The sequence below is a fragment of the Grammomys surdaster genome, unplaced genomic scaffold, assembly GCF_004785775.1.
Source record: "Grammomys surdaster isolate TR1022 unplaced genomic scaffold, NIH_TR_1.0 146, whole genome shotgun sequence".
In the NCBI taxonomy this organism is placed as follows: domain Eukaryota; kingdom Metazoa; phylum Chordata; class Mammalia; order Rodentia; family Muridae; genus Grammomys; species Grammomys surdaster.
Window position 1 is genome coordinate 12,433,474 of NW_021604604.1, and position 27,226 is coordinate 12,460,699.

Consider the following 27,226-nt stretch of genomic DNA (forward strand, 5'->3'; position numbering starts at 1 on the left):
AGAAAGAAAGAAAGAAAGAAAGAAAGAAAGAAAGAAAGAAAGAAAGAAAGAAAGAAAGAAAGAAAGAAAGGTAAAAAGACAGAAGACACTTTCATGGCTCATACAGGGAACACCATAACGAGAAATGGTAAACTTGTGAGATGCAGTGTAGGAAGAAATTTAGAAAGAGCAAGACAAAAATATTTTTTAAATCTATTAAATTCCATCTTATTTTATAATTAGAGTTTTAATATCTCTTAATTTAAGAAACCAAAGGATATGAGAATAAAGGCACATTATGGTTTTTTTAAACTTATATACTATTATTCTTATTAAACTTGCCTTGAAACTTTACTGATTTATATAAGTCGTACTAAGTTATAAGATTCATTAAGGCTTGGCAAGAGAAAGGACTGAAGGATGCAGGAAGGAACGGGAGGGAAAGGATTAGAGAACTGGCTCAGTGATAGAACCTGTAAGCACAAAGCACTGGGACTAATACCCAGCTTCAGAAGGGAAGGGGGATAGCATAGAAAGAAAAGGCGCAAATACTAGAGAAATACTAAATAAGTATACCACAGCATTATTTTAAAATGCAAATAATAGTCTAGCATGGTGGTATACACCTTTAATCCCAGCACTCAGAAGGCAGAGACATATCTCTGGTCTACATAGAGAGTTCCAGGCCAGCCAGAGCTACACAGTGAGAAACTATCTCAAAATCAAAATTTAAAAAAAAGAAAAGAAAAAGAAGAAGTACATTGTGAATCTATTACTGTAGCCAGGACCACCCATACATCAATGATGTAAGATATGGCCCATTGCTGGCAAAATTGGAAGATGATAGATGTATTCCAGCACTTCCTATGTCTCCATCACCTTTTAGAAAAACTGTCATAAAGCCAGAATGGTACATGGTAGACACTCCTCAGAACCAACTCAAGTGATGCCACACAGCTATCATTTAGGTTTGCTGCCAACACCAGGTTTAGCCTCTATGGAACTTCACGTACCTGGTTTGGGAAGGTGGCTAAAACTTAATGTACTTTATAGCACAAATATATATCATATTTGTACCTGTAACTTTTAGAAACAAAAGTGATTAACCTGGTACTGAAATCCCTCTATCAAACACCAAAGTTAATTAAAAAGTTTTAAAATATCGCAGCAATATAATGAGTGGAAGGAGAACTTAATAGAAAAAAATAAGTCCATTTTAATACAGAATTTTAGTACTTCATAACTTAAAATGTATTAGGAGCCAGGGCAAGCGCTTGCCTAAGATTCTTAAAGCCCTCGGTTGGATACTCATTGTCAGCATTAACTGGGCATGGTTGCACAAGTCTGCAATTCCAGCATTCAAGAGGTAGAGGTAAGAAGATCAGAAGTTCAAGGTTGTCCTCAGCTATACAGTGAGTATGAGGCCAGCCTGGGCTACAGGAGACTCTGTGTTGGTACATACAATCAGGAATTTATATTTAACAGCATTTACTTTTTAGGATGGATAATGGATAAAACCTGGAAGAACATGAATCCAGAATGGTCTAGTTTTAGTGGTCTGTTGGAACTTTTTGTAGAGTGGCTCTAAGATCACATTTAAATCAAAAATATTGCTGACTTTAAAAGGGAGGAAAAATATGGAAAGTTATGTGTATTGAAGCAATTAAGAGGTAGTGTTGGGGCTGCCTCTACACAGCCCCACGTTCTGGCCAAAGAACATTCTCTACTCATTTATGGTCACTTACAGTGGAGTCAGAATCCAACTGCCTAATGACCTCTTCCAGTTCACTCATATCTAACCAAAGCAGGACAAACACTATAGTCCTGCAAAGCGTGAAATCTACTATCTGTTTCATGTGCTTATGAAATCGGTTCTCCTTCGTATCTCATGGACTCCAGATTCAGTTGTCCAAATCAGTCCAGAATTTCAGAGGAACACAGACTAAGCTGGGAAAAGGAGAGGGAATGGAGGAGCACACTTTCTTCCGTGGCACATTCCTTAGAAGGCGATCCTGCTTTCTTCGAGCAAGCACGTTAGGAAGTAAAGGTCTTGGAGAGGATGTCTTCATGCTGCTGCTGGTGCACTGTGCCAATTCCCACCGCGGGCGCTGGCAAAGGGGGTCGGCTTACGAGACGGAGCTGTCATTAGAACGAAGAAGAAACCAAGTGACATTTGAGCACATCAGAGTTCTGCTCAGTTCTACTAAGAAGGTACACAGGTTCCCTATAAGCTTGTTCAAGCAAAGAAGAAATACTGAATAACAGAACAGATTAGGGAGAATAATCTACCACTGAATTCAGGCATGATAAGGTGAAAGAGAGAGAGAGAGAGAAAAAAAAACCTATGTTTTGGTCTTAGCTGTGGTTTCCTTAACTAGATGCATTTACATGTGAAAATGATTTGAGCCTAGCAAACTCATACTAAATGAATAACTGCATGCTAATGCACATGGAATGAAATGATACAGAGGTACCACTATTCTTCTTGTTTCTCCTTTCCAAAGGAAAATAAAGACATATAGACTAACAGCACTTTATAGGCATGCAGGCTGCCAGCAGGTTATAAACATGTCTGGAATCAGTGTTAACTGGGTGTTTCTGGTACCAAGGTGAAAAACAACCCAAAACTATTCATCAGCATCTTTTTCATCAGCATCTCTCTAGCACTTGTGACGGACAGCATGAGGAAGCGGTAGGGAAAGTAACACTATGCAAGCTTCATAGGGTCATTTTATTTTGTTTGTCTGTTGCAATGCAAACATGTTTTTAGCATAATATTATAGGTTGAATATCCTCAATCCAAAATCTGAAATTCTCACAAATCTGGAACTTTGAGGTTATCATTTCAGTCCCTAAAAAGTCTTAGGTTTTGGAGCATTTTGGAGTTTTTGTTTTTAGGTGCCTCAGACTAGAAAGTCTATGCAAATATTCCAAAATCTAAAAAACAACTCCATAAACTCAATGTTTTCCTCCAATGGAATAATCTAAAACTAGACTTTTCTTTTTATTCCCTCTTGCTCTTGCACATCACCAGGGTCTGACTACATGCATGACCTGAGCTGGTCTCAAACTCATAAACTCAATGGAATCCAACCTCCCAATACAGGTATGCACCACCCTGGCCAGCCTAAAGCAGATTTTATTTCACTTTATCTTTAGATAAATGATCAAGCTGGCAAAGACATCCATACGTTGTTACTCCGAGAAAAACAACAGAGAGCAAGAGAGAGAGCATATAACTATGACCGTAAGAGTGGCACTCACCTTGCAAGCCAGTTGTTTTTCAAACCTTGGGGAAACAAAAGACCATGGACCCATGTTCTGAGGCTCCTCCTGACTCCAGATGACATCTACAAAAAGAAGAAATTGACTTCAACTTTCAATCAACCGAAAGACTGATTGTTGCTAATGCACGGGACTGGGAAGGGCCCTGACTACAGACGACCGGGACGAGGAGCGCGGGGCCGAGAGACTACTTTGCACCATGATCGTTTCACTCCTGTACACTTACATATCAAGAATGTTTACAGGAAACCAGCTGGATGGATGGTGAAGAGATAAATCTCCAACTTCAGTTAATATATGCTTTTCCAACACATTAGCATGTTTAAATTTTTTTATTATGTGTAGTATGCATGTCTGTATAAATGTATGCCGTGTGTGCAGGTCTCCAAGGAGGCCAGAAGAGAACACCAGATTCCTTAGAGTTGGAGTTACAGGTGGTTGTGAGACACCCAATGTAGACACTGGAAAGCACTCTTAACTCTCTCTAATCCCCCTCCCCCTCCCCTTTCCCCTCCTCCTCTCATTCTCCCTCTCATTCTCCCTCTCATTCTCCCTCTCCCTCTCCCTCTCTGTCTCATTCTCCCTCTCTCTCTCCCGCCCCCTTCTTTTTTTCTGGCAAGTACATAGTTATGTGTTCACAAGAACAATCACAATGTAAGATAGTTCTTTGAACCGCCATGGCGCCTTGTCCTGACTATCTATAGTCAGGACCCTTCCCAGTCCCACACATTAGCAACAGTCTTTTCTCTATCTGTGTAGTTTCACCTTTACCAAAATGCTGTATAAATGGAGTCATACAGTTTTGGTTCTTACATGAGTTACCAAAATACATCTGTGGTTTGTCCAAATTGTGGATAGCAACAGCTCTTTCCTGGGGCTCAGTGTTAGCCTGCTTGGTTTTAGCATTCTTGAGGCCCTGAATACCACGCAATATCTCCTTCCTGTTTTATTAACAGGTATGATATTACACATGCTTCTTGCTACAGGGGAACTGTGTTTATTCATTCTCTAGGTGAAGAACCATTTGATTGACTAGCTTGAGACAATTACAAATAAAGCTGCTTTAAAATAAATAAATAAATAAATAAATAAATAAATAAATAAATAAATAGATAGATAGATAAATCTGCTAAAAACACTTGAATGAAGATTTTTTCCATGAACTTGTGTTATCATTTTCTGGGTAAACCAGCAGTAGGAATTCTGGGTTACACAGTAACTTGGGTTTTTGTGTGGAAAGAAACCATCTTGCAGAGTGGTTGTACTCCCAGCCGTGGTAAGTGAGCTTTGAATTCTCGTGAGCACTTACTATCAGTTCATTTGTTTGTTTCTTTGTTTGTTTGTTTGTTTGTCTGTTTGCTCTGGGGGAATTGTTTTGTTTTGTATTTTAAATATATTTTTTTGTGTATGGATGTTTTACCTGCATGTATATCTATCTATCCAGCACATATGTACCTGGTACCCTTAGAACCCAAAAGAGGGTGCCAGATCCTTTGAAACGACAGTTTCAGATAGTTATTAACAGGTGCTGGGGATTGAGCTGGATACTTTGGAAGAGAAGCCAGTACTCAGAGTCACTCAGTCATCTCTTCAGCCCCTGCAATAATTTTTACAATGCAAGTTTTTCATGATGACTAAGCCTAATTTTTGATGACATAGCTGAAAACTTTTCATCTAACCAACCCTCCATTTACATTTAGTTCTGGAATCACTGAGTTTCTACAAGGTACCTACAGATACCAAATTTTCCAATCCTAAGTTCCAGAAGTATAATCATATTGCAATTATCACGTATGATGATACAGCATGCCATCATATGACCCACAAATTCAAGACATGTTTAGATGATAGTGGGAACACAGAGTGGGACCCCAAGAGAGACATGGCCCCAGTGGTATGTCGTCAGATTCCATGAGATTTGACATTCTAGGACCTTTCACATCCTCACCTCTTTGCACCTGAAACAGTTTCAGGTATCTGTAAAGCAAAGGGCCCTACCAGGAACAAGTCTTTACCTTGAACGTGTTTGTATTTGCCCATCTCTTGTTGTAATGCATCCAGTGGGAAAGGGCAGAGTTCCTCTAGTCGAATGATGGCAAAATCATGCTTCTTAGGCCCCAAAGACTCTCTTTGCTTCAGCAGGGCATAAAAATGTTTGCCGGAGCAGAATATGAGGGTTTTAACTCTGTTGGGGACAAAGCAGGCAATGATGTGGAGAGAAGCATCTTTAAGAACTGTGTCAGGAAAAAGAGAAGACTAGATTTCAATGTGTTACAGATAAAGCTTCTTGGAGCTCTGCTGGTAGGATCAGTCACCTGCTGAGCCAGGCAGCTCTCCTTCAGCGACATCTATCCCCAAAGTCTGCTGTTTCATGTACAGCCCCCTTAACACAAGGCTATAAGGAGAGGGGCTGAGAGAGGGGCTGAGGTGTAGCTCAGCAGTATAATACTTGCCTAGCATGGTAAGTCAGTGTACTCAGTCCCTCCCATGTGCATACACACACAGGTGCACGCACAAACACTCAAGGGCACTCATATGCACACACATACATGAACAAAAGAAAGCTTATATGATAGAAGAAATTGGGTTCACTTAATAAAACCTCTGCCAGGAGTATGAAACAGAGAAATATCAAATTACTTTTTTGGGTCTACTGACGAATCACCAATGACAGGTTTGAATGCTGTTCCTGGCGCCATTTCCTCAAGAGTTGACACAGCTGCCTAAGGGAGAGAAGTGGCCAAGTTCATATCAATGAATGGAGAAGAGCTACAGCTACAACTTAGAGCAGGTCTTTTAAGAGCAGAATTCTGGCGTGGAACTGCACTTAAGCATGCACACTAATACTGTGTTCTCCAAGATACAGTTCTGTATATTTTTTAAAAGATGATAAAAACTCACCCAGTCTGTACAATAATACAGTTTTGTTTTCTTTGGTTTTGTTTTCTGAGACAGAGTCTCACTACAGAGCCCAGGATGACCTGGAACTCACTATGTAGACTAGGCTTGCCTTTAAGTCGTAGAGATCCCCCGTCCCTCTGCTTCTATACCCAGAAGAAGCTGACCATTGTAATAATTTTATATTTTGACTTGGCTTCTTTGAGACTTACATTTCAAAATTTTTATATCACAAGAGCCCTTTCAGAAAAGCAACAACAACAACAACCACACACACACACTTTCCTAAAGAGATTGTATGATGCTGGGCAGTGGTGGCACACGCCTTTAATCCCAGCACTTGGGAGGCAGAGGCAGACAGATTTCTGAGTTCGAGGCCAGCCTGGTCTACAGAGTGAGTTCCAGGGCAGCCCGGGCTATACAGAGAAACCCTGTCTCGAAAAACAGGGAGAGAGAGAGAGAGAGAGAGAGACAGAGAGACAGAGAGACAGAGAGACAGAGAGACAGAGAGATTGTATGACTTTTCTTGAATTTCATGTGATGTCTCAAGAATTCTGAGAATACTGGTGGAAGAAACCACAGAGAAAGCCACAAAATAGCTGCTTGGGACTGAGAAATAGCTCAGAGGTCAAGAACGCTTGCTGTTCTTCCAGAGGACCAGAGTTCAAGTCCCAGAACCCACAATGCCTGGCTCACAACCACCTTTAAGTCCAGCTCCAGGGGATCTGACATTTCGTCCTGACTAAGAGGTCACCTGTATACACACAGTGTGCACACATGTAGTGCACACACACACATACATACACAGAGAGGAGAGAGAGAGAGAGAGAGAGAGAGAGAGAGAGAGAGAGAGCATATAAAACTTAAATAGATTAAATACAGAACACAGAGAAAACAGAATACAATCAGAAGAAAGAATACAAACAGAATACTGACAGAAGAAATCTCATGACAGGGCTCTTTCTACTCACAAGGTACCTGAGTAACATTTTGAACGGGCTCTTTCTACTTACAGGGTACCTGAGTAACATTTTGGGAGATGCAACAATGAGAGGTTTTCTGAAGTTCCGGATCATCTGTCTTCTAAGCAAGTGGAAGTACTGAGCAGGAGTGGTCGGGTGTACCACAAACATGTTCACCGTGTCGCTGTCCACGCCTCCCTCTGTGCTGTCGCACATCTAGATGGGTGTGAAGAGAGTACAGGCATGCTGAGATCATCTAATTCAGTCCCAAACTAACACACTGGCCAGAGGGAAGCACATATATTCTCAGTTAATAAAGATAGTTCTCCCCATTATGTAGCAGAAAAGTCCTAGCAGGCATTTCCTTTGACCTATAAAGCATTAACCACAGAAGAGACAGAGGGTTGTCGCCATCCACCCATCTCTAACACAGCAACTTCCAGACAAGGCTGCTCGGAAAAGACATCTGGGAAAGACTACTTAAAAACATACCCTGGAGACTTTCTCTTAAGCAGCTAGCACCCACACATGGGTATGGGATGTAGAGGCAAAAGAATCAGATGTTCAAGGTTACCCTCAGCAAACACTGAATTCAAGCCACATGAAAACCCTGTCTCGAAAGAAAGAAAAGGAAAGGAAGAAGGAAGGGAGGGAGGGTGGGAGGGAGGGAGGGAGGGGGGGGGGGAGGGGATTCTCTGTCCTTTGCATGCTATGTTCCTGTCCTTTCTTCTTCCCCTTGGGTAAAGTTAAATGCTATCATTATCAGCATGCTTGTTCTGTGTCTTACTTTCTTCTGAGCACCTCTCCCCTTCTCTTAAAGCCTGTGCTTAAGCTTATATTAAAATCTCTCCCCACACACACAATAAATATCCTGGTTCCTGTCAGATTAAGAAGGCAGATGAAAACACCATCAGAATCTCACTCTCCTGGAAAACTAAAATCAAAGGCTGGAGGAAGACAGGAGGGTTGGAAGTTCAAGGCCAACCTTGGCTACATGAGACTGTCAAAAAAAATTTACAATTTATGTTAAAAAATTGAGAGCAAAAAAGTAATCTTGCTGGCCCTTGTCCCTAATTTAGAAGCAGTGCAGGGATGAAAACTGGATTTTAAAGAGCCCTCATGGGCTGGAGAGATGGCTCAGAGGTTAAGAGCACTTGCTGTTCTTCCAGAGGTCCTGAGTTCAATTCCCAGCAACCACATGGTGACTCACAATCATCTATAATGAGATCTGGTGCCCTCTTCTGGCTGGCCTGCAGGTGTACATTCAAACAGAATACTGTCTACATAATAAATAAATAAATCTTAAAAAAAAAATCAGAAGAAAGGCAGTAAGGAGCATCTGGGGGGAAATCAAAGACGACAACTTCTATAGTAGAGAAGTCCCTACAGAAGCCTAATGGAGTGATGTCCGTCACTGACAAGGAAAGATGTGTGCTTGTAGGCAATGACTGACTCTCAGAAGAACACCCAATCCAGTGGAATCCTTCCCCATTACATTCCTATGATACAGCTGCTGGAGCCTGTCCTCAACTAAGAAAATACAGTGGAGCCCAGTGTGCAGTATATATAGAGAGTCACTCATTTTCCACTGGAAAACATAGGTCTTTGGAGAGGTCTCAATAACCAACGACAAGATGAAGTGAAAAGGCATAGGGATAACATAAGCACCATGCAGACAAGTAACCTAATGCCGGAGCTTCAGGGGAACACAATGGAACAAAGCCAGACAAGGGAGAAGAGCAGAATACTAAGAAAACAAACTGAGAACTCTACTCTGAAACTACTGAGGTGTTAAGTAAGTAAGAAGTACTAAGAACACGGCTGCAGAGGTGTCCTGGTGGTGAAGAGCATTTGCTGCTCCTTCAGAGACTTGGCTCTAGTTTCCAGCACCCACATGGCAGCTGACAACCATCTCAAACTTGATTTCAGCAGCTCTGTGGCCTTCTCTGGCCTCTACAGACACCAAGTGAGCACCTGGTACACATGTATACACGCAGGCAAACGTGCCAATACACAAAATAAAAATGAATACTTTTTAAGTTAAAAGATAATAAATGTCAAGAACAGACAGGGCTAAGAATATAAAAGACACGAAGAGCTTGGCACAGTGCCAGTGAAAGCAGACGGAATAAGCAGGCACTTATATGGGGAGCAGAATGCTTCCAAGGAACTCGCATACGCATGCAAGGGCATCTTTTTTGCAGGGGCGAAAAGAAAATTAATAATATAACAAAGGACTTGTAACCATAGTAACGGCAGATGAAATGATGGCAATAAAGACACAACAAGAACCTACACCTGCCAATCTGTTTATTTGTTTTTCAAGACCAAGTTTCCCCATGTAGCTGTTCTGTGTCCGTGTAGTTCCCCCTGGCTGTCCTGTCTGTAGAAGCTGGCTAGCCTCTAACGCCCTGCCTCTGCTTCCCCCAGTTACAAAGACCTGTGCCCCCATGCCCAGCTACAAGTGTCAGTTATTGTAAGAAAGGAGCTGTCAAACTGTCTGGGATGAAGTTCTTGACACCCAAAGCTTAAAAGACAACACTGGGGGTTGAGGGCTGGAGACATGTCACTGTCTCAACAGTTAAGAGCACTGGCTGCCCTTCCAGAGGACCCAGGTTCAATTCTCAACACTCTCACTGTGGCTCACAACAAGCAGGCATGGTGCAGGAGGAGCTGAGAGTTCTACAACTTCATCAGAAGGCTGCTAGTGGAAAACTGACTTCCAGGCAGCTAGGGTGAGGGTCTTAAGCCCACACCCACAGGGACACACCTACTCCAACATGGTCACACCTTCTAATAGCACCATTCCCTGGGCCAAACTTATACAAAGCATCATAGTAAGAAAGAGTTACAGAGTAAGAAGCCAGCACTTACCAGCACAGAACAGTAAGAATGAGTTAAGATTCCAGAGGCCATCAGCTTCTGGCTCCCAGAACAGTAAGAGAGGCCATAGATCATCAGTCTTTGGTCTTTGTCCAGCTCTGTGTACCACCTTAGTACTTGTGATGCCAGGAAGGTCTCAGCAGCCCAGTTGACCTCAGACTTTCTATACGGCTGAGGATAGCTCTGAACTCCTCTAATCCTCCTGCCTCTACCTCCCGAGTGTTAGAATGGAATGGACTCAACTACTCCTAAATCCAGGTTACTTAGGAACAACATAAACTTATCTCTCACAGTTACGAGGCTGGGAAATCCAAGATCACATAGTAAACTTGGTGTCCGATCGGGGCCTTTCCCTGACTCACCCATGGTCTCCTCACACATCCATTCATGGAGGGAATGGCTAGTAAGCAGCTAGGGAGCCTTTACTAAGGACATCCCCGACCCTGAGAGCCCCACCCTTAGAGCTTCATCCCTTACCACAGGCCTCACCCAATTCTATCACCTGGCTCTGGGTGAGGGGGTATAATTCAGTGAATGAATTTTTGAGAAAGCGCAGCCAGATTGTGGCACAAGATAATCTCCTTGGTATAGCCAGCAGGATTGACTCCATAAGCTCCATTCTGTGCACTCTGCTTTCTGATCACAACTTTCTACCTGTCTAGCTCGTTCTTGGATTGTTCTTACTGCTCGCTCTCGCTTGCTCCCTTGCTCGATCTCCCTCCCTCCCTCCCTCCCTTTCTCCCTCTCTCTCTCTCTCTCTCTCTCTCTTGCTCTCTTTTTCTCATTCTCTGTGTGTGTGTGTGTGTGTGTGTGTGTGTGTGTGTGTGTGTGTATGGGTATGCAGGTGGAGACAAGAGGTTAATATTGGTTAATACTGGGTGACTTCCTCAATTGCTTTCCACCTAATTTTTTGAAATAGGGTCTCTCACAAACCTGGATTTCACTGACTGGTCTAGGCTGGCTGACTGGTGACTCCCAGGGATCCATCTGTCTCTACATCCCCAACATTGGTATTTGTGTGTGCGTGCGTGAGTGCGTGAGTGCGTGTGTGTGTGTGTGTGTGTGTGTCTGTGTGTGTCTGTGTGTGTCTGTCTGTGTGTGTAGCTAGCAGTGAGCCCCAGGGGTCCTCCTGTCTCGTTCTGTCTCACCAACTTTGTTATTACACTCCTGACTTTCAAATGTAGAACAGCCAGCATTTTACTAAGCTGTCTCCTCTACCTGCCTCCTATCTCCCTCCCTTTTTTGAGACTCTTATCTTCCTATATACCTCCTGCCTACTCTAAAGCTAAAGGAAATCATCCCTCCTTAGCCTCCTGAGAGCTTAAATCACAGGCATGCACAACCATGCCTGACTCTAGAAAGCATTTTATTTGCCACTTTACTTTTTTGGATAGTATGAAACTATGAAGGCTGAGGCATTACACCTCCAAGGAAAATTCACACTGCATCGAGTTGGTTTCACTTAGCCGTAGAATCTTACAGATAAAGTGCAGATGAGGCTACTATAGGAGGTAGTGTACGAAAGAGCAAAGCACCGAGGGAACAGGAAAACTTCTTTTAGAATCCAGTGGCATCCCACATACATACCTGCAAGAAGCGCTCTATCCGACAGGATGAGTGCTCAGACCCAGCCCCATCGTAGCCGTGTGGAAGGAGGACGACGAGGCCACTCTGCAGGAGCCACTTGGCCTCTCCTGGGGAAGCACAAGATGGGGATTTCTCGATGAAGCAGGAGCATATGTGGCTTGGGGGAATGGAACAAAATGCCAGTGCGGTTCCTGAGCCTCCAAACTGCTTTTCTTACACGCATCTTCTACACTTAAATGGAAACACTCACTTGAATGTGTGAATCTGTGACAATCAAGTGCGTTGGACTTCAGTGACTGGAAGACCCACTCAATGGTAAATATCTCAGGGTCTCAGACAACATATGGCACTCTGACTTCACTACTGAACAACTCTGAACAAAGACAAGCAGTTCCTGCTATGCTCACAGCACAACAGACAACATTGGTCATTGTCCTCAAATAGAGAGCAGTAGACACTTGAGAATGGTCTCTGGGGGCAGAGGAAATAGCTCAGTTTGTAAAGTACTTGCTGTGTGAGTACGAGGACCTGAGCTCAATCCCCAGCACTCACATAAAAAGCCAACAGGAACTTGTAATCCTTGGAAGCCAGGGGAGCAGAGACAGGTGGGTTCCTGGAGCTTTGCTAGCCGGCTACATAGCCTAACCGGTGAGCCCCAGGTCTGGGTGAGAGACACGATCTCAAAAAAGCAAGGTGGACCCAGGCAGTAGTGGCACTCACCTCTAATCCCAGTGTGTGGGAGGCAGAGGCAGATGGATCTCTGTGAGTTTTAGGCCAGCCTGGTCTACAGAGTTCCAGGACAGCCAAGGCTACACAGGGAAACCCTGTTTCAAAAAACAACAACACTAGAAACAAAACAAGGTGGATAGCTCCTGAATAACAACACCTGAGGTTTACCTCTGGCATCCATATGTTCCTACACACACATGTGCATGTACACTTGCACATGCATCTATACCTGCACACGCATGGACACACACAAAGTAGTTTATGAACACGTCATAAATCTAGGTCCCTCAAGCACTTTTCTTCCTTCTGAAAAGTTGCAGATTTCAAGGGAATCATCAATCCACACCACACAGTGTCACCGTGTCATCACAGAGTGCTGGTTACCACCATGTGGTGTCACTGCATCACCAGAGTTCTGGTTACCACCATGCGGTGTCACCACAGAGTGCTGGTTACCACCAGGAAGTGTTACTGTGTCACCACAGAGTGCTGGTTACCACCATGCAGTGTCACCATGTCACCAGAGTGCTGGTTAATTATGCTACTCCACACTCCAGGCACAGGTGTGGAGTCACATAGCCTAGGAGCTGTCAGGTCCATCTCTGCTCCATGCAGTCAGACACATTCCTCAAGAAACGGGACAATGACATGCTGAAATACAGCTAAGATACTCTTCCCAGAAGCTCATTGAACCACCTGATATCTGACACATGGCTGTAGACAAGAGGGTAATTTCCAAAAATCTCTGGAGATGCTGGGGCTCAGAGAATCTCAGAGGCAGCAGTGGCTCCTTTCCATTCACTTGTGATATGAGACCGGAACCAGCCACTACCCAGCCACTCACTAACACCAACCTCCAGAGATGAACGTGTCAAAGATGATCTGGGCTCCATTGAAGAAATCGCCAAACTGAGCTTCCCAGAGGGGCAGCAACTTTGGGCTTTCAATGCTCATCCCATATTCAAATCCCAAGACAGCCTCTTCTGACAGGGGGCTGTTGCTGACCTAATAATGAGAAAGAGGACCGTGCAGAGACATATTATAATAAAGCATTGCAGGGGTGCACATCTCTTAGGAGGAGGAAAGGGGTGAAGGGGAGGGGTGCTCTCACTCAGCATCCTTCCTTTGAAAAAGGATACCTACCACTCAGTGTCACTGGCACTGGGAAAGTTAGAACAGAGAGGAAAAAAGAAGACTTTAGAATACAGTCAATTAAGATTTTCTTCAAGAATAAATAGTACAGGGCTAGGAAATGGCACAGTGGCAGAGCATTTGTCTAGAATTCACAAGGCCCTGGGTTCAATCCCCAGCACCAATAAAAATTCGGATAAGGAGGACAGTGGGGTTACTTGGAGGGGGTGGGCAGCAAGATGGCTGAGAAGGTATCACTAAGCCTTACAACCTGAGTTCAATCTCTGAAACCCAGAAGAGAAGAGATCCAACTCCTGAAAGATGTCCTTTGACCACAAGCATGTACACACACACACACACACACTCACTCACTCACTCACTCATACACACACACTCTAAAATATAATTAAAAAATTAAAGAATACGAAATATAAGTCAGGTGGTAATAGTGGACGCCTTTAATCCCAGCACTCAGAAGGCAGAGGCAGGTTAATCTCTAAATTCAAGGCCAGCCTGGTCTACAAACATGTTCTAGGACAGCCAGAGCTACTTAGAGAAATACTGTCTCAAAAAAACAAGAAACAGCCAGGGCTATACAGAGAAACCCTGTCTCGAAAAAAAAAAAAAAAAAAAGAAACAAGCAAACAAACAAACAAACAAAAAAAACAATATATTTCTCATATGGTATACTTTTAAACATTAAGTAAAATTGCTTTTAAACATTGAAAAATGCATATAATTTTTTTCAAAGATATCATAAAAACAAAGATGGAAAAGTTATGATCTAAAGGCCTATCTTCAGTTAGATAACATCTAATTTGTATAGAACAAAAGAGCCATCATGTTAGGATTGACAAAACAGAATACATTTACTCTCTGAAGAGTGGAAAGAAACACCCTGATAGCAGTCAATGCATCAAGATTCTAAAGTGGGCTTGAGAAGGACAGAGAAAAGTGTCACTGGCTGTGTTGAGGAGTGGAGGAGGATGTCTTTACTTGAAAAAAACACATACTGTGGGATGTCAGGTCGGCAGTTTGCTTTCAAGTGGCTAAGGATATGGAAAACATTCCTTTTATATATCCAGTTTTAAAAAACATAATTCTCCATTTGTCTGACAAAGAATTTCGTTTGAAATGGGGCCTCACTCTGTGGCCCAAGCTGTCCTGGGACCTCACTCTAGGTGACTAACCAGGAGCTGAGACAGTGCCATGGCCCTCTAGTGTATCAAATCACAGTTCAGAGAAAATCTAATTTGAGGTGGGGGTTGGGAAGGACACACGCTCAACACTTCTACCCTGGTTCACAAATCTGTCTTGATCCAAAGAGAGATTTTTAGAAAAAGTAAGGAAAGGGATCTGTCTCCTTATACAGTTTTCACCAAGCTCGAGTGAGGAGAGAGCCTTGAAACCCACATCTTCTTCCACCTTAATTTTTAAGGTGGTATAGCTCACTGTACCTGAGGCTCACAGATTCAGCTAGACTGTCTGACAAGTAAGGGCCAGGATCCTCCAGTCTTTACCTCCCTAGTGCTGGGATCGTCATGCCTGGCTGTTTACTGGGTGCTAGGGAATGAACCCATGCTTGCATAGGAAGCACCTTACTGACTGACAAGGCTATCTCTCCAGCCCCAACAAACACACAGGTTATATTCTCAAACCAAAACCTAGAATAGGAAAGAAAGTGATGGACTACTAAACTTACTTTAAAGGAATAATTTGTTTCCATAAATAACATGAGCTGTTCACTAAGGTAATTGTTGGAGACACAAGAACACAAAGACACTGCCCTTAAGACCTTAGAAATCCAAAGAAATGCCTTCAGAGAAAGACAACCTGGAGGAAGTGTTTCTATTGTATTCTGTTGTGTTTAACAGGTAGATGTTGGCTTCCTATGCACATCCTTGACTGACTTTAATCAATCCCAACAGTTTACAGACTGCAATGTTGACTTTACATCTACGTGCCATGACTTAATGACAGATAGGCAGCCAGAGTAATTGTCTTCAAGCCGAGCTCCAATATGGCTCTCCTTCGTCTCTTCCAAGCTTACAGACCCCCATGGCCTTCCACTCAGCACTCCTCTATTTAAAACTGTATCAAACACAAAGTTTCTGACATCTGAATTCAGCTGCTTGAAGACTCCTCTACCTGCCAGGCAGCATCACACGTTGTAATCCCCAGTACTTGAGCAATAGAATCAGAAGGATGAAGAGGATCTCAAGGTCATCTCCAGCTACTGGGGAGCCTGAAGGCAGCCTGGACTCTATAAGGCTCTGATTCAAAAAAATAACTGCAATGGTTGGCTCATCAATACATAGATTTGATATATAAGCATCTTACCTCCAGAAACCCCTTCTGGTCAGGGTCCATATGATTCAGAGGGATGTAGGTATCATCAGTGTTCTGGCAAACCACCATAGCATGTCTCTGACTAAACGTTCCACGACCAACATCTTGGCCACTCAGACGAACATTGAAACCTGAAGCAAGCAAGCAGGAGGAGAAAAAGATTGCTGTGAATAACCAACACAAAAATAAGACATAGCCCTAGGGTCCTTTGTATTTTGAGACAAAATCTATCAAGGGTGGCCAAACTGGTCTTAAACTCTTGGGCTCAGTCTCCTGTGGAGCTTGGCTAAAGATATGTACTGCTGGGCTGGAGAAAGGGCTCAGAAGCTGCTTTTCCAGAGGTCCTGAGCTCAATTCCCGACAACCACATGACGGCTCACATCTATAATCAGATCTACTGTTCTCGTCCAGTACGCAGGCATTACATGCAAGCAGAACACTGTATACATAATAGATAAATAAATAAATAAATAAATAAATCTTTTTTTTAAACTTAAAAAAAATATGTACTGCCACACACAGCTATTCAATAGCTTATACACTGCTCACACTGAGAATTTTTCTTAGGATAAGATAGTCACCCTATTAAAATACATCTTCCCTGATGCTGGAGAGATGGCTCAGTGGTTAAGAGCACTTGCTGCTCTTCCAAGTTCAGTCCAAGCACCCATACAAGGTGGCTTGCAACTGCCTATCACTCCAGCTACAGAGAGATCTGAAGACTCTGACCTCCTTGGACATCAGTGTGTGCATATACCCACATAGAGACTCACAAATACATATCATTAAAAGCAATAAGTCTCTGTGTGTGTGTGTGTGTGTGTGTGTGTCTTTTCTATATTCTAAGGTCTATAGTGACTATGATATTTGTAAGAATGAAGAGTCATTTCTGGCCCTATAATTTCTAAAGAAACATATCTTCCTAACATCCAGAAGTGAGCCCTGGTATCCCAGTTATGACTGCACCTTTGTCTATACTCTGATGGACGTGCTCAGCATGTCTGATAACTAAGGAGTATCGTCGGGTAACACATTTAGAAACCCTTTAACCAATGAAAGTGACAAGTAGCCATTGAAACTCAGAAGATCACATATAACTCATGGAGCTCAGAGCATTTTCTGCTAGCTGTGACGCTAAACAGAAATGTCTTACCTTGAGCAAGTAAGGAGCCCAAGGCAAGTGTTTCCGCGGTGGCCCAGTCTAGATTGGTTCCATTCTTCACCTTCTCCATTCTTGACTGCAAAAAAATGAACAGGAAGAGAATAGAACAAACTTTTAAAGTTTTATTTTATGTATGTGAGTACATTGTAGTTGTCTTCAGACACATCAGAAGAGGGCATCAGATCCCATTACAGATGGTTGTGAGCCACCATGTGGTTGCTGGGAACTGAACTCAGGACCTCTGGAAGAGCAGTCAGTGCTCTTAACCACGGAGCCAACTCTCCAGCTCTAAAACAACCTTTTAAAACTTTATAGCCTGGAAGATGGCTCAGCAGGTAAGAATGCTTCTTGCTCTTGCAGAGGACCCAGGTTCAAGTCCCAGTGTGCATATGGTATTACACAACCATCTATAATTCCAGTTCCAGGGGATTTGATACCCTTATCTGACCTCTACAGGTACCATGCATATGGGTGGCACATATGCATAAATGCAGCCAAAACACTCATACATAGAAAACAAAATTAATAAATCTAATTTTAAAAATAATTTTTAAAAGAATCCATATCCTTTTCTGTCTTTTTTCTTCTCTTTGTCTTTTTTGCTCCAGCACTGGGGACTGAACCCAGGGCTTTACATGTGATAAACAAATAGTCAGTGTGTTATGCAGCTTTAAAACAGGTAAGATAAGCATGCACTCAGGAAGGAGTCACCTCTGCTGAGGTGTGAAGCGATGGAAGAAGAAAGGAAACCTTACCTGTAATTCTCTATTTCTTTTTTTAAAGATTTATTTTTATTTTATGTGTATGAGTCTTTGCTTACATGCATGTATCTATATCACATGCATACCTGATGCCCACAGAGACCATAACAAAGGTTAGCTCTCCAGAAACTGGAGCTACAGATGGTTATTAGCCACCCATGTGGGTCCCCCAAACTGAACCCAGATCCTAGGAAAGAGCAGTCAGTGCTCTTAACTTATAGACCATCTCTCCAGCTTCAAATTTTCTATGTAAGTCAGATGGTGAGTGAGATATGTTTGTAAGAATTCTGCTGAAATATGGCTGGAGAGATGGCTCGGAGGTTAAGAGCACTGGCTGCTCTTCCAAAGGACCTGGGTGCAATTCCCAGCACCCACATCATGGTTCACAACTGTCTGTACTTCCAGTTCCAGGGGTCTGACGTCCTCACACAGACATACATGCAGGCAAAACACCAATACACATAAAATAAAAATAAATAAAAAAAACTTTAAAAACAGTAAACAGTTCTGCTAAAATAAAAATTTAAAAATAAAGGTAATGTTTTAAAATACTTCAGAGGGCACAGGTCCTACATGAGTGGTTCTCAATCTTCCTAATGCTGTCTCCCTTTAATGGTTCCTCATGTTATGGTCCCCAAGTATAATTATTTTTGTTGCTCCTTTATATCTGTAATTTTACTGTTGTTATGAAATATAATGTAAATATCTGTGGTTTTGATGGTGTTAGGTGACCCCCGTGAAAAGGTGGTTTGACTCCCCAAAATGGCCACGACCCACATGTTGCAAACCACTGTCCTACATCCATGCTTAAGGAAGTTAAAGATCTTTAATTCTTTGTTTTCCCAATTTTAATAACAGAAAGTCCCACACTGTAAAAAACATATCAGCCATGGGTAAACCAGGATGTCTAACAAAAGACAGTATGCAAAACTTTAGTATGCTGAAGGGTATAAGTGGTCATCTTTGGGATATGCGTGTTGATTTCCATTACTTTATTTAAGCTCCCTGGAAGAATTAGTGTTTTCTGTTCACTAGTTAGAACAACCAGACACATTTCTGTATTTTTCTAATGAGCATGCATTTCTTGTGTATATAATGTGCTCACCATACATAAAATCCCATAAAGAAGAACAGAAGTGAAGAAAATCCAAATCAACTGAACCATAGCTCCAAAACCAACACGAGGATCGGTTGCTACAACCCAATAACAGACAGTAAGTATTTCTCAACAACTGAATAACACGATAAATACTTCTTAGCAACTGAAAACATCAGAACAACATCAGTTTCTTTGATGAGAAAAAAAAATCAAAAAGCAGTGAGGGGTGACGTCAAGGCTTCCCACCTGAACATACATCTTTAGAAGGTGGCTGTGCACCTGAAGTTCCTCTGGCACCTCCACGGACTTCACACCAATAAACCGTAGCAGCTCTAGAGGCACGCCTGTGTTCCATGTGGTGATGCATGCTTCGGGCTGCACCAGGCCCTGCCAGCAGGCTTGCAGGTTAGTGGCCGGGGGGCTGTAGTCAGCCACATTGGCCAAGTGGCCATTTAACTTGGTATAGTAGGAGGCTTTTATGTCAGAAACCTCCTCCTGGGTCATGAGTCCACTGGCAATGAGGTGCTCTGCGTAGGTATCAGGAATGCTCTTGCGGGCTCTGTTAGAAAGAAATGGGTGGTGGGAAAGAGAGACAGGGTTGATCTAACGCACGCTATTCTAGGAGAATCATTGCTAAGGGCACTGCAGGATATTATCATCTTAAAACTTCTAGAACTAGAGAGAGAGAGTGGCTGTAAAACACTGTAATATATTAAATGTCTCAGAATTGTTATATTTAAATACTGAAGGAGACTGGGGTTTCTATTTTTTTTAAAAATGCACCTCAAGAGTTTAAGCACGTTTGTTCCTCTCTCAAAAGGATCTGCATTCAGATCTCAGCATCCATGTTAGGTAGCTCACAAACGCCTGTAACACAAGCTCTAAGGGACCAGACACGCTCTTTTAGCCTCAGTGGAAACCTGTTCACACACATGTACATACATATATCTTCACAGAGATAAACAAACACACATCAGTTAAAATAACATAAAACTTCTGGGGATGCTAGCTAGTCTAACCTAAGTGGTAAACTGTAGGTCACTGAAAAACCCTGTATCAAAGGAGGGGCCTGGCATTCCTGAGGAGGCTTCTACTTTCCCCACATACACACAACACACACACACACACACACACACACACACACACACAAACAATGTCTCAAGCTACTTCTTCTCAAGTAGAAGCAGGTACTTGGGTACAGTTTAAAAAATAAATCATGAAAGTCCCACTCCTAATCCTGCCAGAGTCATACTACCCAGCCTCAGTCAGGGCTTTACCCAGCGAGGTGCCAAAGGAACTGCAGGTGCACAGCCACCTTCTAAAGATGTATGTTCAGGTGGGAACCCTTGACATCATCCCTCGCTGCTTTTGTTTTTCTTATTTAGTCTTGCTAATTGCTAAGTAAGTAAAGTTGCTCTCTCTCTACCTAATGAAGAGAAGTGTGTAAGAATAAGGGGCACTCCTGAGCCTTGCAAGATGACCACTACAGTTTCTATAGGACAGACACAATTTATACGTTCACCCCACTTCAAAGTACTTATCAGAAGATAACAGAGATGCAGGCTGGCAAGAAGGTTCAGCTGATATGAACACCTAGGTTTTATTCAAATGACCAACATGGAGAGAACCAATTACTACAAGTTGTCCTCTGACCTCCACATATGTACACACATACAAACACACACACACAAACACACACACACACAAAACTCTAAGTTGAACCTCCATCACCAAAAAATGAGCCATTAACTGATTGATGATGGTGATGGGAAGAGGAAGAGGAGGAGGAAGAGGAGGAGGAAGAGGAAGAGGAAGAGGAGGAAGAAGAGGAGGAGGAAGAGGAGGAGGAAGAGATGGAGGGGGTAGCACGGGTATTAAAGGGGAACCTCTAACTGTACCTGATGATTTTGTACATGACTGGGTTGGTGAAGAACGGCTCATCCAGCTCATTATGACCCCACTGCCTATAGCATAGCAAATCAATAATCACATCCTTGCGGAACCGGCGCTGATATTCAAAAGCAAGTCGTGTGGCTCGGACCACTTCCTCTGGACTGTCTCCATTGACATGGATGATGGCACAGCCTACTAGCTTTCCTAAAGAAGAGAAGACCAAGATTTAATTTAAAAAAAAAAAAAAGGCCAGTTACCATGGCTATTATAAGATGTTTCCCAAGACCTGCTTGTCTTCGTGGGAAGACAGCCCTGCTGCCCAGGTAGTCTTGGTTATGTATACATGCTTTGGAATTCAGCTGATGAGTCTCAAATCCATGCGACTGTGTGACATTGGACAAGTTAGCCATCTGTCGAGAGGCTAGGGAGCATGCTAAAGGGCACTGACTGCTCTTCCAGAGGTCCTGAGTTCAATTCCCAGCAACCACATGGTGGCTCTCAACTGTCTGTAATGCCAGTCTCAGGGAGATCCAACAATCTTTTGGTACCATACATGTAGTACACACAAGCAGACAAAACACACACACACGCACACACACACACACATAAAATAAAAATAAAAAGATAAAACTTCAAAATTAAATAAACAAAGAAATAAAGGAATCTAGCCTGGGCTCTGAGTGGCACTGTCAAGAGTTCCTGAGCTAATAAATGTAAAGTGTTCCTGTTTCAAGGTATCTTGTACAGTGACTGTCAACATCTATTTTGTTATTGTTATCATTGCAATCACCTTTCTTCCTAAAACAAAAGATCATTAAAGCATGAACCCTAAAATAAGACTTACTCCCAAGAGAGTTTCAGAATATCTTTTGGATTGCCAGACAATCCAAAAAGCCATCAGTCCAGGCTCTAATTATGAGGCTGGCTGACAGTTCCTGTAATAGTTTTATGTGCTATGAGTGGACAGTAAAAGCCCTGACGTACTACTAAGACTGCTATTGGCATAGATCAAAATAAGTTGACTTTGACTATTCACAACTTATCTCTAACTAGACTGTTTTAGTAAATGTGCTGGGTGAACACAGCTCTCATACCCAAACTCTGTGCACTCTAAGTCTGAATAGTCTGAAGCTAATAACTCTAGTATTCCACCAACTGTACGGGTTTTTGTTGTTGTTTTATTTTTTTGTTTGGCTTCTACCAGATAATTCAATTGACTATATAATAATCTGGGATGGAACACTCTCAGCTCCGTCCTCGCCTTATCTCCTTAAAGGATGACCGTTGAGGCTGAAATATAGCCCTGTGGATGTGTACCTGATCTACGTAACACGCAAATGCAGCTCTCTGGTAGAGTGCTTGTCTACCACTCATAATGCCCTGTGTTCAACTAACATCATATAAAATAAGCAGCATACTCAGATCAAAAAATATTAATTTGGTAATTATTGGCAACTACTGACCATATCTAACTTCAAAAAATTAAAATTTGGGGCTGGGGAGATGGCTCAGTGTTTAAGAGCACTGACTGCTCTTCCAGAGGTCCTGAGTTCAATTTCCAACAACCACATGGTGGCTCGCAACCATCTGTAATGGGATCCGATGCCCTCCTCTGGTGTGTCTGAAGAAAGCGACAGTGTACTCATATAAATAAATAAATTAATTCATTAATTAATTAAAATTTAACTATAGCACTTGCAAGTATGGTTTGAATTGGAAAGGCCTGCCTACGTCTTAATATTTCAATATTTGGTTCCCAGTTGGTGACTGTTTAAGAAGGATTAGGAGGTGTGGCCTTGTTGGGAGCAGTTTGTCAGTAGAGGCGAGCTTAAGTTTCAAAAGCCCGCTCCAGGCCCAGTCTCTCGCTCTCTCTCCCACGTGCGTGTAGATTAGCTGTTAGCTCTCAACTACTGCTCCAGCACCAAGCCTGCCTGCCTCCTGTCATGCCTCCAACCAGCATGGACTCACCCTCCGAAACTAAAAGCAAGCCCTTAACTAAACCTTTCCTTTTCTTTTCTTTTTTCTTTCTTTTTTTTTAAATTAGATCTGACTAGGGAAAACCTCTTTTTTTTAAAAAAATTAATGTATGTATTTCTTTTATATGAGTACACTATAGCTGTCTTCAGACACATCATCAGATTCCATTACAGATGGTTGTGAGCCACCATATGGAATTGAAATCAGGACCTCAGGAAGAGCAGCCAGTGCTCTTAACCACTGGGCTATCTCTCCAGCCCCAGTGTTTCCTCTTTGAAGTTGCCTTGATCATGGTGTATCTTCATGCCAACAGAACAATAACTAAGACAGGGACATAGAGGCGAGTGGTTATCTGTGAGTTCCAGGCCAGCCTGGCTTACATAATAGCAAGCTGCAGAGTTACACAGTGAGACCTTGTTTGAAAAACAAAAATTAAAATGGGGTAACCAGCAAGACTCATTGCTCTGAACGATCTAGAAGTTTCTCTACAAATTCCTTGTCTGGCTGACACAGCAATGGCAATTCCAGTGAGCTACATACCAATATCACTGCTGTATAAGGACGACCTCCCTCTCTCTGCGGGAGTGGTGTAACCCAGCTGGTTATTGACAATTAGATGGATGCTGCCACCAATTCTGAAGTGTGGGAGATTAGAGAGCGTGAACGTCTCAAGAACAATCCCTTGACCACAGAAGGAAGCATCACCATGAACCTGAAACATTTATCAGATGGAGGAAGTAAGGAATCAGTAAGCTTCTTAAGTTTTCTGATTGAAACAAACTGTGCAAATCCCAATAAGAGCACCAGCCAGCACTCTCTCAGAGCTCTCCTGACATAAAAACAGAAGCTTTCAGGACTCCTTCCTGTGTTTAGACTCATCTCAAAAGTACTCTTCAAAGAACACCTCACCATTTCTCCCTGCTAACCCTCCATGCTGGACCCAACTCCTCAACTCCACAACACTGTAGCATCTACAGCAGCAGAATGGGACGGATAGCTACTATATATGCAACGAAAGCATCAACCTAGGGATTGCTTTTTTCAGGGCTAGGGATTGAATCCAGGGCCTCATGCTTCCCAGCCAAGCACTCCACCACTGGACTATGGGCCAGTTTCAGCTCTAGGAAATGCTGCGTGAAAACAGGCTTAAGATGTGAGAACCAGGATGCTCAAGCTGACACAGGGGGTAAAAGTGCTCCCTTCCCAAACCCAATGACCTGAGGTGGACCCTTGGAATTCTGATAAAGGTAGACAGAACTGACCCCTCAAAACTGTCCACTTGCTTCCACATGCATGTTGTCAAGTACACACACACCATACACATACCACACACATACACACACCATAAACACACAAATACACACCACACACATACCACACACAGATACACATGCCACACACATACACACATACCACACACACCACATACACACACATACACACATACCACACACACCACACGACACATCACACACACCACACAGCACACACACATATACACAACACACACTCATACACACACACCACACATACTCATACACATCACACACACACCACACACACCACCACACACACACATACACACCACACACACCACCACACACACACATACACACCACACACACACCACACACACACATACACATACCACATACCACACACACATATACACAACACATACACATACCACACATACACATACACACCACACACACACATACACACCACACACACCTCACACACACACGTCTATGAAGAACAATGCACACCTCTGAACTCCTCTCCCCAGTCACTCACCGCTGAAGAGAGACAGAGAAGTATCTCCCATCACCAAATCCTGCCCGCTGCCATGAATATAAGAGAGGAAGGCGACAGTACACATTAAAGTCAAGGTACAGGAGACAAGATGATAGCATAAGTAAAAAAGCGTTGAAAAATTACAATGTTATTCTCAAAGGATTCTAACACTCAAAGCCACTAGATCAGAATATCACCATGAAGCCTGGCAGACAAGGTGGTTGGCATGGGCAGCTTTTCATTTAAAACCTAATGCAAATAATAAACATCAAGAAAATTTTTACCAAGCATATTTTCTTAAAGCCCAGAATTCTCTTTTCTCAAAATGTCATTCCACTTTCCTCTTAGATACCTGCAATCACCTGCCACATCTACCAATCATTGTTCTTTCTGGTTTACCCGCCTCTCCAAAACTGCACGCACCTGCAGGCATATGACTTTGTCCCCAGGCTGAGCAGAAGCATTCGGGGAGTAATCCCCATCTTCCCGAGACTGCTGCCTGCCACGAGTCTTCCCTACAGCCACGGGGTTGACAGCTTCCAGATGTGAGGGATTGGGTAACATTGTCACATGGAGGGGTCGGTGAGCACCAAAGTCTAGGTCCACTGAGGAGGTCAGGTGGGACAGGACATCTCCAATGGTGGCAACATTTTCTGGAAACTCACTTAAGCCTTGCATTTTACGGAACACCAGCTATGAGGACAAAAATACAAGATGTGAAATGAGTCTTAGTAATTACTTATTTATTTTATGTATATGAGTACACCATTGCTCTCTTCAGACACACCAGAAGAGGGCACCAGACTCCATTACAGATGGTTGTGAGCCACCATGTGGTTGCTGGGAATTGAACTCAGGACCTCTGGAAGAGCAGTCAGTGCTCTTAACCATCTCAGGCATGTGAAACAAGTCTTATTTCAGTGGGTATATTGAGCTTAAAGAAAGATACATACTGCCGGGCAGTGGTGGTGCACGCCTTTAATCCCAGCACTTGGGAGGCAGAGGCAGGCGGATCTCTGAGTTCAAGGCCAGCCTGGTCTACAGAGTGAGTTCCAGGACAGCCAGGGCTACACAGAGAAAGAGAAACCCTGTCTCAAAACAAACAAACAAATAAACAAAACAAACAAAAAAAGAAAGATACATATTATGTAAATTCTATAGTTATTGCAAACATGCATTATTTAAAGACAGACACAGATCTATAACTGCTGGGTCACTCGGCATTAGAGTTCTTCAGAATCAAATCAAATGGCTGTCAATGTTTTTTACAGTATTTTTATTGTTTTTTGGGTTTTTTTTTTTTTCGAGACAGGATTTCTCTGTGTAGCCCTGGCTGTCCTGGAACTCACTCTGTAGACCAGGCTAGCCTCGAACTCTCAAACTCAGAAATCCGCCTGCCTCTACCTCCCAAGTGCTGAAATGTGGCTGTTGGTGGGGATTTCCACCAGACATCCCAGTAAGGTCCCTGAAGCCCACCATCATGGGTACTGGGAACTAAGCTGAAATCTTTTGCAAATAGGCTCTTAACTACCTATATCTCTTTCAGTCCTTAGTGGCAATATTTTAAGAGGAATCTAACACAAGGTAAATAATAGTTACTTCCGACTTATGTAGCTTTTAAAATACACAATCATTAGTAGTGACTTCAGCCACTGTATCTCCGTTAAGAAAAAAGAAAAGAAAGAAAGAAAAAAGGAAAAAAAACCCGTTTAATCTTTTGTAATTCTATTTGAGGAAGGTAGAAGGTTTTGTTTTTTGTTTTGTTTTTTTGAGACAGGGTTTCTCTCTGTAGACCTGGATGTCCTGGTATTCCTCTGTAGATCAGGTTGTCCTGGAACTCAAGAGATCTGCCTGCCTCTGCCTCCAAGTGCTGGGATTAAAGGCCTGCTCCTCTGCTGACACCAGCACCATCCCCAACCCCCACTCTGAGGCCAAAACTGGAAGTTTGAACTAGCTTTCCACACAACCAAATGTCTACTTTGAAATTTCTACAGTCTTAGCCATATTAAAGAGATCCTATTGATTCTGAAGCTGTAGATTTTGATTCCACTGACTATTTTTAAAACACTGTTTTGGGGTTGGGTTTTTTCACATGGCTTTTGGAAATCCAACTAAGGGCCTCAGGCGTGCAGGCAAGCACTTCCACCATTGAACCATCGCCCCAGCCCACACTCTAACTTTTATATGGTTCTTTTCCTCTTTCTCTCTTGGATTTCAGCAAATCCCTTTACTTATCTCCTGTCTGCAGTCATGTCACCCAAGTACAGGTGGCAGGTCCCTCAGGGTGTGTCAGAATCACACCCCTCTGGGAATTCCACTGAGATGCTCAGTGCAGGAGAGTCTGCTTCTGCCTCCTTCTCCCCCTCTCATCACTGAGAATGCCAGAGGCCACATCTCACTCAAATGTGTAAACCTCCTAGCTTTTCCCACTAGACTGCTGATTTATAGCTGAACAGGTACTACACATAAGATTCTACTCTAGACACTGTCCATATGACCCGAAGCATGTCGAGGATTGTGTGGTGGTAACACTCTCACATATGAGCTAGGCTTGGGGCCTCCAGCAACGGCTTCCTTTGGGCTTTTCCTTTGCAATGTTAACAGTATGTATTTATAGGAGACCAAAAGTCTGATACAGTGACTATGAGTCTTCAGAGTTTGTAATTCTGGTGTGTTCTCTCTCTCTCTCTCTCTTCTCTCTCTCTCTCTCTCCCTCTCTCTCTCTCTCTCTCTC

At 42.8% G+C, this 27,226-nt stretch overlaps 1 protein-coding gene across 1 annotated transcript in view; it reads right to left on the minus strand.

The window, feature by feature from the left end:
• Nucleotides 1-1,171: 1,171 nt before the first annotated feature.
• Nucleotides 1,172-27,226, minus strand: part of Dhtkd1 (dehydrogenase E1 and transketolase domain containing 1) — a 48,562-nt gene continuing 22,507 nt past the window's right edge. Inside the window, exons 5-17 of the mRNA XM_028764929.1 lie at nucleotides 24,916-25,185; nucleotides 23,236-23,407; nucleotides 20,724-20,922; nucleotides 19,072-19,384; nucleotides 16,957-17,041; nucleotides 15,795-15,934; nucleotides 13,178-13,328; nucleotides 11,595-11,701; nucleotides 7,176-7,340; nucleotides 5,905-5,987; nucleotides 5,280-5,449; nucleotides 3,244-3,329; nucleotides 1,172-2,118 (exon numbers count right to left, since the gene is read on the minus strand). Of these exons, the coding sequence (XP_028620762.1) occupies nucleotides 2,014-2,118; nucleotides 3,244-3,329; nucleotides 5,280-5,449; nucleotides 5,905-5,987; nucleotides 7,176-7,340; nucleotides 11,595-11,701; nucleotides 13,178-13,328; nucleotides 15,795-15,934; nucleotides 16,957-17,041; nucleotides 19,072-19,384; nucleotides 20,724-20,922; nucleotides 23,236-23,407; nucleotides 24,916-25,185 (2,046 nt within the window). The 3' untranslated portion in view covers nucleotides 1,172-2,013. The remainder of the gene's footprint in view (nucleotides 2,119-3,243; nucleotides 3,330-5,279; nucleotides 5,450-5,904; nucleotides 5,988-7,175; nucleotides 7,341-11,594; nucleotides 11,702-13,177; nucleotides 13,329-15,794; nucleotides 15,935-16,956; nucleotides 17,042-19,071; nucleotides 19,385-20,723; nucleotides 20,923-23,235; nucleotides 23,408-24,915; nucleotides 25,186-27,226) is intronic.